This window comes from Stylophora pistillata, chromosome 4 (assembly GCF_964205215.1).
Source record: "Stylophora pistillata chromosome 4, jaStyPist1.2, whole genome shotgun sequence".
Classification (NCBI taxonomy): domain Eukaryota; kingdom Metazoa; phylum Cnidaria; class Anthozoa; order Scleractinia; family Pocilloporidae; genus Stylophora; species Stylophora pistillata.
The window spans coordinates 38,768,862-38,788,251 of record NC_142522.1 but is presented as its reverse complement, the minus strand read 5'-3'; the positions used below and the strand labels follow the sequence as shown (position 1 = coordinate 38,788,251).

The 19,390-nt window shown below is 38.5% G+C and overlaps 2 protein-coding genes across 2 annotated transcripts in view; both read left to right on the top strand.

The window, feature by feature from the left end:
- Positions 1 to 17,863, top strand: part of LOC111325347 (DENN domain-containing protein 3-like) — a 35,689-nt gene extending 17,826 nt beyond the window's left edge. The window contains exons 25-47 of the mRNA XM_088757657.1: positions 82 to 184; positions 688 to 713; positions 2,323 to 2,363; positions 2,693 to 2,797; positions 2,936 to 2,982; positions 3,432 to 3,488; positions 4,356 to 4,426; positions 5,419 to 5,558; positions 5,895 to 5,993; positions 6,601 to 6,670; positions 6,956 to 6,980; positions 7,413 to 7,475; positions 8,229 to 8,307; positions 8,497 to 8,531; positions 11,127 to 11,204; positions 12,200 to 12,287; positions 13,565 to 13,631; positions 13,755 to 13,833; positions 14,268 to 14,343; positions 15,048 to 15,169; positions 15,657 to 15,779; positions 16,240 to 16,305; positions 17,420 to 17,863. Of these exons, the coding sequence (XP_088613783.1) occupies positions 82 to 184; positions 688 to 713; positions 2,323 to 2,363; positions 2,693 to 2,797; positions 2,936 to 2,982; positions 3,432 to 3,488; positions 4,356 to 4,426; positions 5,419 to 5,558; positions 5,895 to 5,993; positions 6,601 to 6,670; positions 6,956 to 6,980; positions 7,413 to 7,475; positions 8,229 to 8,307; positions 8,497 to 8,531; positions 11,127 to 11,204; positions 12,200 to 12,287; positions 13,565 to 13,631; positions 13,755 to 13,833; positions 14,268 to 14,343; positions 15,048 to 15,169; positions 15,657 to 15,779; positions 16,240 to 16,305; positions 17,420 to 17,725 (1,966 nt within the window). The 3' untranslated portion in view covers positions 17,726 to 17,863. The remainder of the gene's footprint in view (positions 1 to 81; positions 185 to 687; positions 714 to 2,322; positions 2,364 to 2,692; positions 2,798 to 2,935; positions 2,983 to 3,431; positions 3,489 to 4,355; positions 4,427 to 5,418; positions 5,559 to 5,894; positions 5,994 to 6,600; positions 6,671 to 6,955; positions 6,981 to 7,412; positions 7,476 to 8,228; positions 8,308 to 8,496; positions 8,532 to 11,126; positions 11,205 to 12,199; positions 12,288 to 13,564; positions 13,632 to 13,754; positions 13,834 to 14,267; positions 14,344 to 15,047; positions 15,170 to 15,656; positions 15,780 to 16,239; positions 16,306 to 17,419) is intronic.
- Positions 12,490 to 13,487, top strand: LOC148733647 (uncharacterized). Its single transcript, XM_088757658.1, has 3 exons — positions 12,490 to 12,834; positions 12,983 to 13,044; positions 13,154 to 13,487. Exons 1-3 carry the CDS (start codon positions 12,634 to 12,636, stop codon positions 13,341 to 13,343), a joined length of 453 nt encoding a protein of 150 aa, XP_088613784.1. The 5' UTR covers positions 12,490 to 12,633; the 3' UTR covers positions 13,344 to 13,487.
- Positions 17,864 to 19,390: the final 1,527 nt, after the last annotated feature.

Sequence of the window (19,390 nt, the reverse complement as noted above, 5' to 3'; positions counted from 1 at the left end):
GAAACTTAATCGTAGCTTTATATATCAAAAAAATAAAATAAAATAATGGATGTTATTTTGTTTTTTACTCGATTGTTAAAGGACCGTGAAGGAGATCATTTGCAAACTGAGCGATTCAGAAGTTGCGGAATTAAAGACAAGACATTTCTGGAGAAAAGCAGAGCTTCTCAGAATTGATGCCAAGGTTAAAACTGTTTAACTTTATCTCCTGAAATTTTATTCTCTGTTAGTACCATACATTTCTCTGTTGGACGTTCCTGAGAATTTGTTGGCGTACCCGTGAGATCATACGCATCTACTAGTTGATAGTTTTCTTCTTTTCCGTTGCTTGATTGTTTGAAAGCTTGGTGAAAATATAAGGGGATTTTTACGCTCTGATCTTTCCTTGGAGCTAGAGGTTAACCCCCTGACATCAGTATGCATATTCTCCAGACTGTTCTCTAGACATTTACTAAGGTGTTGACAAGGAGAATTTGTTTAACAATCAAAACCTTCTTTAGCTGGTGATAGTTTCCTTCTCTTTACCGTAATGTGTGATTCAGGGGTGGTGTTGTAAGGAGAAATTAGCTGTTGGTCACCCCTAAGGGTTAATAGGTTAAAGCAATCCCAACAGCGATGTTCAGTTGAAGTCGGGTCCGCCTTATTTCCACTTGTTTTGACAGTTTTTTTTTTTTTTTTGTCTTTCAGGAAAAGTGGAATTACATAAGGGAAAGGTGTAGGATATGATAAATCTTTTAAGAATTTACAGCTTTTACAGTTCAACAAAACGCCAATATTACACAGCAGTAACTTAGAAGCGAAAGCAAACAAAAACAAGGAAGCAGACAGAAAATACACCCTGTTGTCGAAATAAACGAGTCATTCTTAATTTTCATTAAAGTAAAATCTTTTTTTTGCTAAATAATAAATCCTTTATTGACCAAGCTTGTTCGGTTAAGATGGCTGGATATTAGGGAGCTTAAGCAACCACGACGAAAGGGACGACGACGACGTCAAGTAATCGCGGAGGGTCTGGAACGAGGACGTCGTTTTTAGCGGGAAAATGAAACTTAAGCAGTGAAGTTGCTCAAGGAAGACGACGTCTGAAATTTTTGTTTATTCTCGCTTCGTCAGTTTAAGAAATGACATCGTTCAGAGACCTCCAAAACCTTCTCAGTCATGGATCAAATTTTCACCTATATCGGAAGTTCGAGAGTAGGTTATTCAATTTTTGAACATCAAAAGTCCAAGGAATTATTAAGCTTTAGCTTTATTTACAATAATTTACGCATGATAAAAGTTTAAAATATAAATTTTACGGAAGTTACTTGAGATCTAAATTCAGTTCTAAGTGTTGCTGGTATAAACAAACCTATTTTGCCCAAGGCTTGCCTGATTTTCAACATGCTTTAACCTGATATGTTTTACCTTTGATGCTCCTTCCTTTGGCGGGCAAACGACACAAGTCTGTCAATTTAATCAATGCTAGCTAGCGATCGGCACAGATCAGTCGTCGCGCTTCACAGAAGAATACTATTTTTTCCCGTGTGATTTTGTCGGAATAATTTTTATGGCTGTAAATCTAGATCTTTATCAAACATTTCGAAAATAGATTCACAAAACCTGAGAGGTATTCAAACTCATGTTGACACACAGATCTGGAGAATTCTTTGCTGTTTAAAGCGTCTCGACAGAAGAACAGCAACACGCAAAATGTTTTAGCAGCAATAAACCGGCAGTTCCATACACACAGCTTTTGACCGAACGCAGAGGTGTAGTGCACTGCCATTTAAACCTTTTCATTCAATAAAAATGATAAACAACTGAAATAAATTTAAACCTAACGAGGTCGCTTTCACCGCTTGACTTGACATCTGTTGTACGGAGGAAGGAAAATGAATTAGTGGGTTTTCGAATTTTATTTGTTTAGAAAACTGAACAGGGAGGTTTAAATCAACCGAAGAAGCGAATAAAAACTCCAACCAGCTTTAGACTGTCAACCTTTTGACGAGAAAAACTGCTTTGAAGTTCGGAAGTTCACGACGACGTGAAACAGGTCCTTCTCAAGTCGTCGACGACAAGACGACGACGGAATTCTTGGTTCACGCTTGCGCAGTAACGTTCACATTACTTCCGGTCGTCGTCCTCCGTTCGTCGTCGTGGTTGCTTAAGCTCCCTTTTAGCGTCGTTGGAACTCGGCCAATATCCAGCCATCTTGACCTCACGCTTAGTCGATAACGCCTATTTATTAGAAAAGAAATAGAATTCACCAGAATGTGCATTTACAAACTTTGTGACCGTCAAAACGAGATTAATGATACAGTGTCTAATTTTTCTTAATAGAAAGGAGGTGGTTACTTCAGCAATTCCCTCGACTCCTCTGGGTAAGCTTCATTTTTATTTGCATGGCGAAAAACACGTCGAACGTTTCCTTCAAATATGTCATTCTAACGCAAACACAACACTCCTAATGAAAAAAATTGGAAGAAGAGATTGATTCACTTTTCCAGTTTTTTTTTTTTTTTCCACCACTTTTTTTCAAAGACAAATTCTTTTGCAATAGAGATCTTTTTTTAACTTGTGGATACGTGAAGCGAAGAAACATTCTTTCCCAGACAAACTCTGAGGATTCGATCGGAACAGATAACTTTAGAAACGTTTCTTTAGCACTCCACCTATTTTTGTTACATCATTGTTTTCTTCTTTTTATCAGCTCTTGAAGAATTCGTGAAACATGCAAGCATGTTACAGATAGCTAACAGTCAAGATGCAGGAAGGAGACTATTCCAAGCTTTGACGAATGATTCAACGTCAACAGGTACAGAGAGTTGTTTGAATTCTCAAGAAAAATATCGAAACTAGGACACCAAAAAAAGGATCATTTTTCTTTATAAAATTTTGTCAATTGTGGTTGTTGGTCAGAGATGTGAGAATGTGTCCTGTTCTTTCATTGCAGTGGTCGATCCAGAAACGTTTGCCACATTTTATTACGCTTTCACAGAGGTATCTGTATACTGCAGATTTTGGGCCGGGTAGTTCAAAACTGTGTAAAGATAACCCAGGGTTAGTGTGAAATTTGATTTCAGATCTGAAAGCTCTGAAAGAAAATTCAGCTTAATTCCATTTGTCTACAATTTGATGATTGAATGTCCAAAAAAGAACTTAGAAAATTATCCCAAAATGGCTTTTGATTAGAGAAATTTAGAAACCTGGATTAAAATTTAACCCTGGGTTAGAGCTAATCGGCCTTTGAACAACTGGGCCTTGATAAACATCCAGATCGCTTCGCAGTTAGGTTTTTTGTTTTTGGTATTATGTTGCCGTCACCTGACTGTTTTCACCGATTGGTGGTCTTCCGTCATTCCTCAGTTCTACTCCTTCTAACTTAAACGTTTCATCTTGGTGCTCCTCTTATTCGTTCGTTAATGTCATTTTCGTATTTTCCTTCACAGGCTAGCATCAAAGCTAAGAGTCTTTCATTACGCAACATTGTTTTGGAACGCAACGAGGTGATGATGATACTGAATTTCACGTTTGTTTGTTTCACTTCTGATTTAAAATTCAGATTTTTCGTTTTATTGTATATTGCGTCAAACATCGTTGACGTCTCAACACGAGAGTGAATTTTAATGGAACCGGGACTTATCTTTGTGTCATTTCCACGTAGCAGCTAGAAGCACGTAGCAGTTAGATTAAGCACCGCGAAAACGCTTAACGTCGGCTAGCCGTTTGACGTTTGCCGTTCTGTCCGCGATGTTCGTCTGTTTAAGCTTCCCGACGACACGGCAGAACAAATGTTCTCGGTCGCCATTCACTGCGACTAGAAATAATGGATACAAAGAAGTAATGTATTTTCCGCTTGAATTTGAACTCTATTAGCTTAACAAGCAGTTCATATAGAATTAAGATGATAAACGAAGCTTAGCTATAAAAGCAATCGATCAAAATGTAGAAATAGTCGGTAAAAATGGGCTGCAAATACTCACGTTTTCGCATTCCCTAAAACCGGGAAAAACGTCCTCCTCGAGTACAAACGGCGGCCGGCAAACGCGGGAAATGTCAAGTCACGTGACCCTCTCTGCCGTTCGCGGGGAAAAAAAAACGTGGTGCTTAATCTCTCTATTGTCTCACCCCCCCCCCCCCCCTTTCTGTGGGATGTTTGTCTATTCAGTGGAGGTTAAACCCCGCTCCCGAGCACTGACAGTTTTCAGTACCCATTTATGGGTATAGGCACTGTGAGAGTGAAATAAATAACTGGAAAACGAGCACACTTCCAACTCTCGAGCCCAGACCTCTTCATCCGAGCTCACTATGTGGCCACAACGCTTCTTTGCTTTCTCCCAAGTGAGCGGTTACATGTTAATTTTTCTCCGCAGTATGTACTGAAGGTTTCAAAGCATATTAAGACAAATAAGGGCATGGGTTGGCTGGTTCTCACAGTCGACAGGTCAGTGTTCTCTTGTGTAAATTATATTGCATATGTAAAGAAGTTGGTATCGTTTTCTCCTGGTTAAAGATGGTGGCTTTGTGGAGACTCGCTCGCTAAGTACTCTAGCCCCGAGTTTGTGCTCCAAACTCAAATACAGCTAAATTTGTACTTAACAGGAACCCGAGTTGTCATTCTTTATTATGTGTTGTTTGCCTCGAGGCTAACCCAGGTCAGCCTTTTGTCAACCAAAAACCATGTGGGCCATAAAGATGACTGACCCCCTCCTTCCTCTCTCCCCATTCCCTCTCCCTCAATGAAACTAGGCAAAGTTCCAAGTCGAGTATGGCGAATTGGTAGGAAGTCACAATTTTAAAATCGGATAAACGAAGCGATAATGCTGATTTGTGTGTTGCTCGAAGCCTAGATTGGCTTTTTTTTTTTACATGGAAGAATAGCACAAATCTTCACCCTTTAAACTGGGTCAGTCCATGTGTCTATAAGGATTACCCAGCAAGGATACGTGGATTCAATACTTTCTTTATGTACACACATCAAACATCTACTGAAAAAGGATCGTACGCACCAAGGTGATTCAAACCGGATGAAAGTTTTATACGGAGTCGTATAAAGAGGGTTTTAAGTATGATGCACGATCCTCGCAGTAGAGAGCGCTATTTATGCAACCGCAGTTCAAAATGCAACCGCAGTTCAAAATATATGAACTTCATATATTCATTGTAACCAAAGAGGGTTTTACTAAGCAATTCACTTCCTCGATTCACTATGGCGAAGGGCTAATGCTCCACTTTGGAAACTCTTTACGGAGGCCAATTTGCCTTTTAATTTCGTTTTATTCACTGACTCAGTTGAGAAAACAAAATTAATTCATTGTGCGGTTGGCTCCGTGTCCAAGTAGGTCATTCATGCATCGCGCATATACCAACTGGAGATTGACACGACATTTGGTCATAAGTTTTGATTTCTTGAGATCTTTTCTTTTTTCACTTCAGATTGTTGTTCCTGCCGGATGGAACTCAGAACTGTACATCTGTTTTATGCAATGAGGAAATTATGAATGTGGAGCCGCACTCTGAGAGTCGGTTGTCGCGATATGGTTATTCGGATACAGCTATCCGAATAACCAGCACTGGTAAGTCACATGATTTGTAAGAGATCTGTTAAGTTTAATGAAAAGTCTGATAAGTGTAGTTAATTTACAAATTAACACCAGAGCTTTTGATAACGACCGTGTTTCAAAGTATTCAAACCGACAAGACTCAGTGGAGTTTCGTAACTTTCATTCTTAGTTTAAGAGTATTGAGAAGGATATCAAAACAGAGAACCCGTAAGAAGGTTGACCAAATTTGTCGTTGTGCACCAAACACAGTACATTTAATCTCAATTTTTAGAAAGCTACCATCTCCCTGTTGATATTACAAGTAGCGTATTGACAAGCTCTTACCGTTTGTCCTTTATTCTCTTACAGCCAGGGATTCAGTATCGTTCATAGCACATGTAAAGGAAGAGAAGGATTTCTGGCGGAGCTGCTTGCTGGAAATGAAAGCTGCATACATGATTTCTGATAGTAAGCAGACCGAATTGACCAGCCTCCTGTCTTCAGCCATGTTGGTTAACACCATCCAATATATAAATACATGAAGTCCATTTTAATTGTTGAGCTCTTTTACTTATTTTGAGAGGTAACAGTTTCGTTTCCGCGAGAAATGTCACCACAGGTTATACAAAACAAACAAAGGGGAAAAACGTTGATCTGTTTGATTATTGTTTGATTATGATTTTGGGTGTAGAGGAAAGAAAAATGTCAAATGTTCTCGTGATAAATAACGCAGAGAGCTCATTGAGACTCAAAGAAAATCCTTCGAAATGGCGAAAAGCGCTGGAAAACGTGGGTGACCAGGTCGCAGTTGATTGGTTGAAAGGATAGTGCACGTTTTTCTAGTGCAATCACAGGGCGCAATAAAGTGAACCAATACCCTCCTTGATTATTTACTTCATCATCGAAACCTCTGTCCGTAGCATGGCATCATATCGGGAAATCTGCGCCTTCGGGGTCAGTCGATCCCTCCAAGGGGCCTCAGACTATTTCTTTTTCCCACGCTCGAGACAAAACAATTAACATCTTTAGTCGATCAAAAATTTCCCAAAGCGTTCATGTTTTTCTTTGCTTCTAGTTTACAAGGACAAGGAAATCGTAAAGCAAGCGGCCCAGAACGTCATCATGGCGGATTCTCTGAGTCAAAGGTAATCACGAAGTTTCAGTCGATGTCACTGTTCATTCTTGTCAGCTCTTTGAGCTCGTTTCGAAAGCATGTCTCCTTTACATTCTTTAGTAAACGCTTCAATTTATCCTTCAGTAGGATGTTGATTAAATGGCCGATTCGATGTAGGCCTTGAGCTACTGTAATTCTTTTTTTTTTTCCAAGATTACGCCGATCTACGGTATCGTGTTTAACGCTTTAGATGAGCCTCTCAAGAAAACTATGGTTATACTTGTTTTTCTTTTTCTTTTTTTTTTCCTTTCAATAGTAACTACTCTGACCAAGTTGCAATGGTGAGATAACTTGAACTTTGCATATCATTTTCATTTACACTCGAGGGTGCATTGAAAATGAAACAATTACTTATAGGAGCTTTTGTTTTGTTTTGTTTTGTTTTACCTATTTTGTTGTTTATTGTTTATCGATTTGCACGAGTCATTTTTTTTATACGACCCGTTCACTTTACATCCGCTTGGATTCGTCATAAACCTATCATTTGTTGTGCTAGTAAACGCACGGTTGACATACTGTATGAGTTCTTTCACCGGCAACTGACAGAAAGGGCGGTCCATTATGAGAAAAGCTTTCGTAAGTGGTGAACTTCTCAACTTATCCTTATCGCATTTGATTGTGTGCAACGTGCAGCAAAGAAGTCGAAGAAGATCTGAACCTATCACTGTTTAGAGATCGAGACTGTTCTTCTCGTGTTTTTGCTTACTTTACAGCAAGTTCTTTACTATAGCACGCAGAGCCATCACAAATCTAAATTGACAAGGCCTACTGAAAAGGTAAGTGTTCATTTCGAAATAGTGAATTGGAACTAACTTTTAGGCACTCGGGAGGGCCGTTTTGATCCTCTGTTAGTCTTGGAAGAATAAACTAGGATAAACCTACGAATCTCTGACTGTTGCTCAAAAGATATTCGGGGACTGAGTATGGAGTGGCGGTTCAGAGTTATTTTTTTAATCTTCTGACGCAGTGTAACTGTGAAACCATAAAGAATGAAAAAACTGCGAATTGTTTAAGAGGATCAAGAAGAGGGATCTCATTAGTGTGTGCCCCTCCCACCGTGGCTTTGGTTGAATTCTCGGACCTGACCTGGCGTCACATGCGGGTTGAGTTTGTTGGTTCTCGTCCTTGCTCTCAGGGGTTTCTTCTAGATTCTCAGGTTTTCCTCCCTTCACAAATATTAACCTTTTCACTCCCAAGATCAAATTAGTGATTCTCCTTACTGTTTGTCATACAGTTCTAAGGATTTTAGTTCTGAGAATTTGGTTTTGGATCAACTAATAATCCCCTGGTTGATATTTTTCTTTATTCTCATCACTTGTCTGTTTGATCTTGTTTTAGTAATGTAAGGAGAAATTATGTTTTGGTCACTCGTAGGAGTTAAAGAATCAACATTATTAATTCCAATCTGACCCGTAAACAGTGGACGAGGAACCCATCAACAGATGAGCCCCTGCCACCTTTTCGATACGGTTCAGATTAACTCGTTTCCTTTTTTTTTTTCTTTTTTTTTTTTCTTTTTTTAATTTAAGACGCTGTTTATGAGAGTGAACCCCTCACCTCAGGACATTGAGAAAACAACAGTGGAAGCTTTGCTTTATGTGCCACGGTGTAAGTTGTAAAGTGGTTGATGATTTTCCTTTAAAATGCATGGCGCGCACATTATTTGAAGTGCTTGCTCTCCACCACCAAACACTGCCAGACTTTTATCAAAGAATGAAGCAAAGAAAATTTCAAGTGTTATTGTGCTAAATGGAAAGCGTTATAAACTTTGTATTTGTTATTGTCTTCTTTCTTCAGCGAAAGAAAGAGAACGAAAGATCTGGTGCGCCATGGTAAGTGACGATATTTTTTTTTAATCGTAAACGTTATAATGAAAATTTATTTACATTCGGCGAAACTAAACTGTTTGTGGCAGTGACAGAGAATGGAAATATTTTCCTATTGGTGTGTTAGCACGTGGGCCGCTGTGGCGTTAATTGAGTCTTTTGTTGTAAAGCGTATTCAAGGTTTGCCATTTGTATTGTATTCAACTCAGCTCTTGAGCTTTTCTAGTTTTACGTTATATTTTATCTTGCATGTAATGAAGCTGTTTTTGCCTCCAACCCCCAGAGGTCGGTGCGCCTCCATTTGGATGGGGAATACGTTCCCATTTTCCCATTGGGTTTTTCGGGTTTTCGTATCAGGCGGCGGCACATAAACGTTTTAGCCCGAGAGGTGATGACTAGTTGTTTACTACTCTGTGTAACTTCGTCGGACGGCATTAAATACTCGGGCTCCTAGTTCGAGCTGCACACCCACTCTTTTGTATGAGTCGTGCATTTAAATACGAATATATTTTCAGCACACACCTGCTGATCCTTCAGGCTTGAGGCGCTCCTTCAAGATCTCATTAGTAATTCTCCTTACTGTCTGCCATACAATTCTTATGATGTTAGTTCGGAGAATTTGGTATTCGATTAATAATCCCCTAAGTGATGTTATTTTTCTTTGTAATCGTCATTGGTCTACCCATGGGAGTTAGAGGGTTAAATGAACCCATCCACGAAACGGAGTAATACTTGCGTTTCTTTTCTTGTTTTAGCCGTCAAATTGTAATATACGATTTGATCCACATGTTTGTTGTTAAAGATAGGGATGAAAAACCGTAGGCCCCGTCTCATGCATCTTCTTTGAACTGGTTAGCAGTGGACGTTAAAGAACCCACATCGCAAAGAGTAGAGAATGTAGCTCCCAGTGTTGTGGTCTGGCCTTGATTCTGAAATTGGGGGCATCTGCAAAACTTTCCTTCAAAAAAGATGTATACTGCTCAGTGCAGTCTGGCCAAAGTCCCCCGCAAAGTAAAGCGCCATGAGCTATGTGATGTGGCGCTATAGAAATCCTCATTATTATTATTATTATTGTTATTATTATTATTGTAGTTCCTTAAAGTCTTGCTCTTTATTCTTATGGTGCCGAGTTTAATCCATTATTGTTGTTGTTATTATTATTATTATTATTATTATTATTATTATTATTATTATTATTATTATTATTATGGCAGTTATACACATCTGGATGCCAGATTTAAAAAAAAAAAAAAAAAAAAGAACAGTAACTAAAAGCTAGGCAGCGAACCGTAGCTAGCTCTGTGTATAAATTTACAGAAAATATACTGTTAATTTATTATTATTATTATGCAGTATACACGTTTGGATGCTAGCAAGCTAAGCAAGATAGGGCGAAAATTCGTCACCTATCTGCATGACAGGACTGTTAACTATAATAATATCTAATACTACTTAAATATAAATAATCAATATAAAACGATAAAAGTGTCAATAGGCCCAATACTAAAGATGTTCTTTTTTTTTTTAAATGTTCATGATGTACTGTTCGGCTCTTAAAATATCCTTAACTTAAAATGTTCATAAAATACTGTTCATAAAAACCAAATCAAAATGTCCTTAAAATTCTTACGATGTAACCAGTTTTAATGTTCTTGCAATGTTTCGAGTGCTACTTAATACAGCTTTCTGCATTCTCAGCAATATTTCTTTGTATCTTGTACCAAAGAAGCCCTTCATTTCAGTTTCCATAGCTTTAGACCATCCTCCAAGTACATCTATAATGACATTTACGTGTGAGATCTTGTATCCTGGGTGTTAATTTGTCAGCTCAAGTCTTAGCGCTCCATACTGCTTCTTCTTCTTCTTCTTCTTCTTCTTCTTCTTCTTCTTATTATTATTATTATTATTATTATTATTATTATCGTTATTATTATCTTTATTTAGCAATAATTTCCATAAAATCCTCTACAATACAAAATATTAACAGCGTAAAAAACGATCCAAAATAACTCACTTTCGGTTCACATCTACTCCTTTTTTTATTAATGTCAAAGCGTCTGGAAACTATAAATAACGGAGTCAAATCTGAACAGATTCAAAGTCTAATAATCTGATAAGTAAAAGCATATCTAAAACTATACAGAAAAGAGAAAGGTGAATGGCAAATCTAGAATCCTATATGCAAATCCTAGTTATTATTATTATTATTATTATTATTATTTTTTTTTTTTTTTAGAGAACTGCTTTTTGTGAAATATTTTTAAGGAAAAATTTATTATTATTATTAAGGATGTCCATCATGTATCGTCAATTTATTTGCTGTTCAGCTGAATGAAGCTGAAGCAAAATAATGCAGACATAAGATGAATTCTGCTACTCTGTAGAACAGTTGTTAATACCGAAGAGATTCAAGACTTTTCTCTCAGCTAGAGACTTTTTAAACTTGTTTTAATATTTATACCTTAATTTGTCTTAATTTTGTTTGTTATCCTGTATTTTTACTGATTTTGTGATATAAAAGATCAGGTATTTTAAAATCATTATTATTATTATTATTATTATTATTATTATTTTCATTATTGATTCATGTTTTTCCTTCAGGGCTCTGGTCTTGTCGTCGTGGTAGATACAAAAGACTGGGAGTGTGAGATGCACATGAAGCATGCCAAAGACAGGGTGGTAAGCCAAACGTGAAATTATCTAAATTTACGAATAGAAGGGCGGGATCTGATTTTTCACGCTGTTTAACCCGGATTGAGAAGCGCGGCTGGTTTGAAAACCTGGTAGCTTGGTCAGCGTGGTCTGAACTTGGGTAACGTACTAAACTTTCTCGGTAGGGGTCAAATCCTTGAACACAAAGCTTTTCATAGATAGATAGAAAGACAGACAGACAGATAGGCAGATAGACAGACAGATAGATAGATAGATAGATAACTTTATTTAAGTCTCAAGTCGTTTAGAGCCGAACACTAAGATGCTCTACTAATTGGAGAGACTTAAATATAAAGTGAAGTAAAGTAAAGTAAAATCTATTTATGAAAATTAGTTGTCGTGCAAAAGTCCTTTAATAAGGATAGGGCAAGGGGAGGTGGTATGCTGGCCTTTGCTTTTGTAGACCAAAGATAGCGCGGAAGCCCCATCACGAACTGAGTCTCTTTCGATTTCTCACGCGATCTGGGGTATATTTTTGCTTTGTGGGTATGTTCACCATGCGGGATTCGGGACCTGGTTAGCTCAATTGGTAGAGCACTGGACTGTTGTGCAGGAGGTCGAGGGTTCAAGCCCCGGCCGGACCAACACTCAAGGTCTTGAAATAACTGAGGAGAATTTGCTACCTTTCTATAATATCAAGGAATGGATAGATATTCTAGTCTTCTCGGATAAGGACGAATAAACCGTAGGTCCCGTCTCCTGCAGGGTTAGGGGTAGGAGACGTTAATTTCCCACGCACGAGATTACTGTGTGATGGATGTCCTCCCCTGGGGTGGGATGTTTGGGTGTTCTGAGAGCCACAAGTTCATTAGCTTCTAGCTATTAAGTGCTAACGTTTATAAATAAAGCTTTCTCTCTCTCTCTCTCTCGCCAACAATTGATTCAGTAGGGGAGTGAAAGATCAAACTTGGTAAAATTCCACTGATTTGTGAACCGAAAATTTTTGGTTACATTATCTGTAGAGTTGTCTGTTAGCCGTCGGAGAGAACCAAGTTTGGGCTGGTTCTTTGGATACAACAATTTACGTGATCAATACGCAAACTGGGAAAGGTGAGAAATAAAAAAACCTCCCCTTTTAGATGACAGAATTGGGTGAAATTTGTCTTATTTTGTTGCTAACCTTTCGACTGCCAAACGAGTTTCTCCTGTTTTAGTTTCGTCTTGTATACAATGAATTGTTAACGAACCTGGTCAATATTCAAACTGTGCAGTTCCGATTTACTTGGTAAACTTCCCTTTAGAAAAAGCCATAGAGTAAGAGAAAATTTAATTTTTCTTTAATGGAGGTTTTTTTAAACTGGAAAGTTCCCTTATATTTCTCATTCGTTTTCAACAAAACCTGTATCAAGCGCTGATCATTGTTTGCGTTCTATTACTCTATTGTTAAGATTTAATCATGCACTTGTTGCCGTTGCCAACGAGTTGTCCTGTAGATATTAGGGAACTTAAGATACGACGACGAAATGAGACGACGACGACGACGACCAGAAGTTGGATTTGCACAGATTCGCGTGCTGCGCATGTCTCTGTTTGTGATCTCGTCGTCCACGGTTCGTCGACGACGAAATTTGTAGGAGAAAGCGGTTCTGGGGAAAACGTAAGTAAAACTTGCGTCCTCGAAGCTCTTTTTAGCGGATTTCAACTGACTTTTCGAAGCTGTGTGCCTGGAAGAGTCTTATATGTCGACTAGATCGCTTTGATGTCGAATAGATCGTTTCAGATTGAAGTTTTTGCTCATTCTACAGGCGCATTTGGCGAGCAGTGTTTACATGGCTACCTCGTGCCTGGCAGAAGAATCCGAGAAAACGTAAGCTACTGAGACAGCCGTGTATTTCGAGAAACTTTTCTGAGAACCTTTTGCATTAAATTGGCACCTATTTCTTTAATTGTTTCGATATGTTTTTTATTGCATTCAGATCGAAAAACAAGTACTTTCAGTGGACGACAGACCACGATGTTATCATGTGCAGGGAAGTACTCGTGAACATCATAAGGAAAATCAAGGTCTTTCGAAGAATGAAAGTCGTAAAGAAGAAAAAATTCTTCGTCACCAATGAAACCATCGTCGTAGCTTATTATAAGCGTATTGCCAAACAAAATTTATAACGACTCAAGATGCCGTCGTCTTCCCGCAAGATCGTCCGCTTAACCATCAAATTTTCCCTCCGAAAACCAAACCCTCGGTCCAGTCTTTCTCGGATGTAAAGCGTCGTCGTCGTCCCTTCGTCGTCGTTTCTTAAGTTCCCTATTTGCTTAACTCATGTTAACTGTGACTCTCAAATTTCCTCGGTGAAATAAGTGTTACCAAATGTTCTGTTCTTTTGCAGCTGATCAACAGCTTTTAGGACACCATGACCTACTGTCCTGTATGATCCAAACTAAAGATAGTCAGGGGTAGGTTTTTTGTGACTTGAAGGGTAAGCTTACCTAATTTGAAACGGTCAAGACACTTTACTCTAACAGTGCCTCTCTCCTCTCAGGAATATTTTCCTCTACTAATACGTCTGATTTACACAGGCAGACCACCGTGTGGAGTGCAGGTCTGAATGGACAGATCGTTGGCTGGGATCCTGTGACCCTTACAGCTAAGAAAGAGGTAAGGTCTGAGAGTATGCTCTGAGGATATTAAAATTCCTAGAATTGGCTTAAGAATGGCATTCAACGCTCTGAGAACGGGCTGTGTGGGGTTTGGGGGGGTTGGAGAGGGAGACTGGGTCGGGGGTCAGGGATAGCTTTTGCTTTCCACATGTATACGAAAGGTAACATATTGTACAGGTTGACATATAGCAGAGGATAAGGAAAATTGACATCGAAGGATTGAAGAAGTCCCAGGCTTTAATTTACCCACAGTTAATTCAAAAGAAACCCTGGTTGAAGGTGTCCCTTTTTATCAAAACACCTTTGTAATCCGATTGTCTCCGTACGATATTACACGGAAGCTAAGTTTTGCTGTGGGCATATGGAAGGGATAGCGATTGCCATGGCCAAACCATGAGGGGAACCTTATTGAGCAATAGTCGTCTCTTTTAGCTTCAGGTCAAACTAGATCAAAGAAATGGCAAAACGCTCTACTCTATTGCTGAAGTTGGGAACACATTCTGGTGTGGTACGTGACGGTATTAACCTGTGTGTGGCTTGAGAACTGTTAATTAAGGCCAAGTTGTTCGAAACATGTTTGGGGCGACTGGATTTAACTGCCCTACAATTTTAACTTGAACAGCCTCATAGTTTTGGTATTCAGCTTAACCGGAACTGGTTTAACTGGGCTTTCCAACAACCTCGCCTGGGATTTAATGACTTTGACAAACCTTGATTCGAAATGTCACCACTTTTTCTGTTTCATCTGAGACTATCGAGGAGTACACGTAGAAGTGAATCTACGGCCACGCTATTCCTGTCGTAGTCAGAGTATCCCAGATGTCGGGTGATGATTTAAAGAAAAACTTGCATGCCCTGTTTAAAATCGGTTTGGTTTGTCATTGAAGTTCTGGTAACAGCTTGCGAATTTTGTGCTCCTGTAGAAGATGCTAGAATTAAAACCTCCTGAACTTGAGCTGCCAAGGGAAACGAAAACTTATTCGAGGCAGTAAATAGCTTAAGATGTCCTTAAATGGAATGGTTAAAGGTTCAAGTTAATGGGAAGTTCCATTAAAACCAGTCTGGGTTTAGTAACTTTTTAATTCAGGAGCAACTTTCCTCTGAAGGGTAAATGAAATTGAAAAGGTAATTTAGGTATCTGCATATCTGTGTAGGTTCAGGAACGTCGAATTTCATGTTTACCAGCACCCTCTTTTTTGTTTATTTCCATAGCAACTAGGTTTAACGTTGTAGTTATTAATTACAATGGAGACGATAATGAAGCCAAAACGTTAACTCCCAAGGAAGGCGAGCAGATGAGCGTAGACACCATGTGCGCAGTCTCTGAAAAGGAGGTGAGTGTTCTGAAATGGCCCCTTAAGGGAGAACTCTGTCTTAGGAACCATATTAATTTTATCTCCGCACGCTCTCGGTTATGGTTGTAAACATGGGACAGGTTCGGCTCGGTGTGGTTTGTTTCCAGGAGCTTCCGCTGAACAACGCTAGTTCGGTTCAGTTCCTTTTTTTCCCTTGGGGGGGAAGGGAGGAATTCGTTAGTTGGCTAGTGCTCAGTTTTTGCTTTGTTTCGTTTTATTTTTGTTATTTCTGTGTCAGTTGTCTGCTTGAGACTTCTTAATTTAAGCCACATAATGATTGATCTTAACTTTTTTGTGGTTGTTATGATAAAAACGATTGTGTTTCTTTGTCTTTGCCGTTTCTTTGTTTTGTTTTGTTTTGTTTTCTTTTTCTTTATTTCTTTCTTTCGTTCTTTCTTACTTTTAATCACTTATTAATTCGATAATTCTCTCCTGTTTTTGTTTTTTTTTCGCTTTTTTGTATTAGGTTTGGACAGGGTGTGATAAAAAGGGCCTTGTCGTTATCTGGAGCACCAAAACCTACAAAAACAAACACCATACAGTTTGCGAGTGTAACGGGTTCACGTGCATGCTGAAAGTGGAAGACAGAGTATGCAATAAATGATTGGTAGATTTGTGTAAACATGTAAGATAAGGCCTCAAGAAATTTCGTCCATGCGGAACAACGGGAAAGTCTGCGTCCTTATAAGTAGCATTTTGAACCTAATGAAGCGAATTTGATTTATGGCAACTTCATCTTCTGTAAAGCGCCTTCTGATAAATTTTGAAACATTTATGTGTTGATATAATAAATGTTTAGAATTCATCTTTTTAAAAGGGTCCCGTAGCACTGCCTTTTTTGTAATAATACTGGTGCCCCAAAAGGATTTTGGACGATTGAGCAGACGAAGTGTATGACGATTTATGTACAACCGATTTACAAAAACATTCCGTGGCATTTTTTATAACGAAATCAGCAAATCCATGATATCGATCGACCATTTTTTTTTAGGCGAAAAAAGTTTGAACCCAAGACTGAACTTCTTATCTTTCCGATTCTTATCTTTCAGGTCTGGGCGGGAAGCAAAAATGGTAACATCTATGTCATAGGCGTCAAACAATTCAAAGTGATCATGGTATGGTCGACCTTTACTGGTGTTACTTTGATTTACTACTTTTGAAGCTTTTTCTCCCAGGAGTAGCGACCAATATCTAACTTGTACTCAAGTGAATCAAGATTGTCTGAAAGCTTGCTGGTGTGTTTATGGAATACCATGATAGGAAATCATAACAAAGGAAAATCTGAAAGCCGTCTTTTCTTATATTAGAGATTGGGTCGAAGTGTGGGTTTTCTGAGATTGTAATCGGATGGGTTTCTTTTGTACCCTTGGGAAATTTGTCCCTTGCTAGCGAACTTTAAGGGTCGGTTTATTTACACGAGGTCTAAATCCAAACCGCGGTTATACGCCAGCAATGGGCTTCAGGATTCTTCAGGGATTCAGGAGGGTTGATTTTAATTAAATAAATGTTCTTCTGTTGTTAGCTTTCGTCCCCCTTGATACTGTTCACTAAAATAAATTTTCAAATAAATTTTCAAATAAATTGAGGATGGTTTGGAACGTGGTTTTGTTAAACAACGGCTAAACTTTGTTTAAATAACCGGTCCCTATCATGCATTATGAAAGAATCAAATAGAGAGCGAAAATAAGTAATCTGATAGCGAGGGAGGCTGGCAGAAAATTAGAAATGGCTTCTCCTTAAAACTTACCATGCTCCGGCAAAAAGTATTCCTTGGTATTCTTTTTGTTTGTTTGTTTGTTTTTCACTTTGGAGCACTGGGAGTAGTTTCTGAAAAGGAGCGTAATCGTTGACAATGATAAATTGTTTCAGCTGCTTGAGGCTCAGGATCAGAGAATTTGTTCAAGGCCTCCTGTTCCTACTTTTCAATACTTTTGCCATAGCCCTCATTAGAAACCCAAGACTTCCCGAATTTTAGCCAGTGGTTTGTGTTTTGTTGTGTGATTTTGTTCGACATTAAAACGTTGTTACTTTCTCGTAACCTGTCCGCGCCATTTTGTTCTGTTATGCTTTCGCAACTCTTCTGTCAATCAATTTCATTTCAACTTTCTACATTGTGTGTGGGATGAATAGACGTTTTCTTAACCGATGAGCATGCTGAAATTTTTGTATGCATACTATTTTGGTAGAAATTATACAGTTCCTTTTCTATTTCATTTATTTTTATTTCAGGAGTTGTCTCTACACCAGGACCGTGTCCGTTCCATGTGCCTCACGGACGAGGGATTCGTTGTCTCGGGTCCCGGATCACGGGACGGGCGCATTGCTGTATGGAAATCTCATCTATTCGAAGAGTGCTCCAATGTGCAACACTCTAGTCACGAACGTTCAAAATTTCCCCAACAAATAATGGAAGAAATAAGCACTTGTGGTGAAGAAGGTGGCTTCGCACTTGTTTGTAAGAAAAAGACCGTGAAAGTCGACGTGGATTGCAACAAAATCCGCGACAAACCGTCACGACCGACAAACAAGAGATAAAAAGGTCAAAAGCACTTGATGAACTCTCGCTGTCAAAACTGACAAAGCTTCACAAATGTAGGAAGCCATCTTAGAGGTAGTTATTGAACATTTCCAAAAGATAGATATATTTTGTTCTGTTTTGTAAATTGGGAAACTCTACTTTACAAATCAATCAGGAACGCATTGCACAAGTAATGGAAAAGTTACCCTCTTTCTTTTAATTTCTCTTCTTCCCCTTCCTCTTTTTTCGGTATTCCTTGTAGCAGAGCTCTATCTTTCGTAGTTAAATCATTACTTTATTGAGGAATGAAAAATTCATTCGTTTGAAAGGGAATAGACCATTAAAACTTGATATAGTCAGTTGAATCACGTTATGTACATTAATTACTGCCGGCAGTCCAGGTTTACAATTTTCTTTAGCAAACCAAGAAACGAGAATATGGTTTTGTTTGTTCTGTTTTTCGTTTTGTGTACATCATCGCTTTTCTGACCGTAAGAATGTATTGATAAATAACTTCCCCTCGTTTTACGTGTTTATTTAACAAATAAAAGAGCTGAGATTACTAGATAGTGTGAGAAATTTTACTTTCAAAGTGACAGAAGATATTATTTACACATAAAACTTTTAAAGTGAAACCCTCGAAATACTGTAATTTACATGAGATTAAGTTGATTTTGCCTTTCCCGAGACGCTGTACATCTTGGGTTTTAGACGAATTACACACTCTCATAAGTCCACTCCACGAGCTCTACAGCTATAACAATTATCGTTTTGAAATAAAGGATTTGAATGGAATGTTGCTGTGCGACAGTTCAACAATAGTTTGCAGATGACTTCAATATGCGGTAAGACAAAAATAGTGGCACACGAGGTGCAGCCGAGTTTGTGACGGATGCGAGATAAACACGATACAATTCACGGTCCTTTCGGAGCGGATCCTATCAAATTCTTCCACTGTCGATCTGTATGTGATAGTTATGAAGGCGGGAAGCAATATGGGATATTGTTTCGTTTATCAAATAGGCGATGCCTCTTATTGACAGATTTATTTGATGACAAGAATCGTGATTGACATTAATTCTGTATATTGATTTAAAAGCGTTAGGTTATTATGTTTCAAACCAGTTTTTCAGTAGAATAGCAAAGAGAAAGAAGTCATCTCATACAGTCTGTATTTAAATCCGCGTACCTGAAGAATCTGCTATCTGTTGTGTCAATATGCCACCGAAGTAAGTTTAGAAGGATGTTTTCTGAATTTAGCCATGATGAGATAAAACTTTGCTTTGTGTTTGTTCTGATTGTGAATTATAAATGTATTTCTTTTAGATCGAGTGATTATTAAAGTTTGGCTTGAGTTATGCGGTTTGTAGTGTTCATTTTGAGCTAACCAGTCCGTGTAGGGAAACGGATATAATGAAGTCAGCTGAGGGCGTGGCTGGAAAAACAAGGGAGAACAAAGAGACCTGTTCAATTTATCGTTAGTACCAAACGTACCGCAAAAGCGAAAAAACGAATAACACAAAACAAATCAACTATTAAACTGAAAAGTATCTCTATGCAGCGGACCGCATTTCTCACGCTGCACATTGTTTTGCAGTAGTTCTTAGACCTGCAACTGAACAACACTCGCAAAACGCAATCCTATGCTGAAACGCTACCACTTTTGTTGAGATACAAAGTTT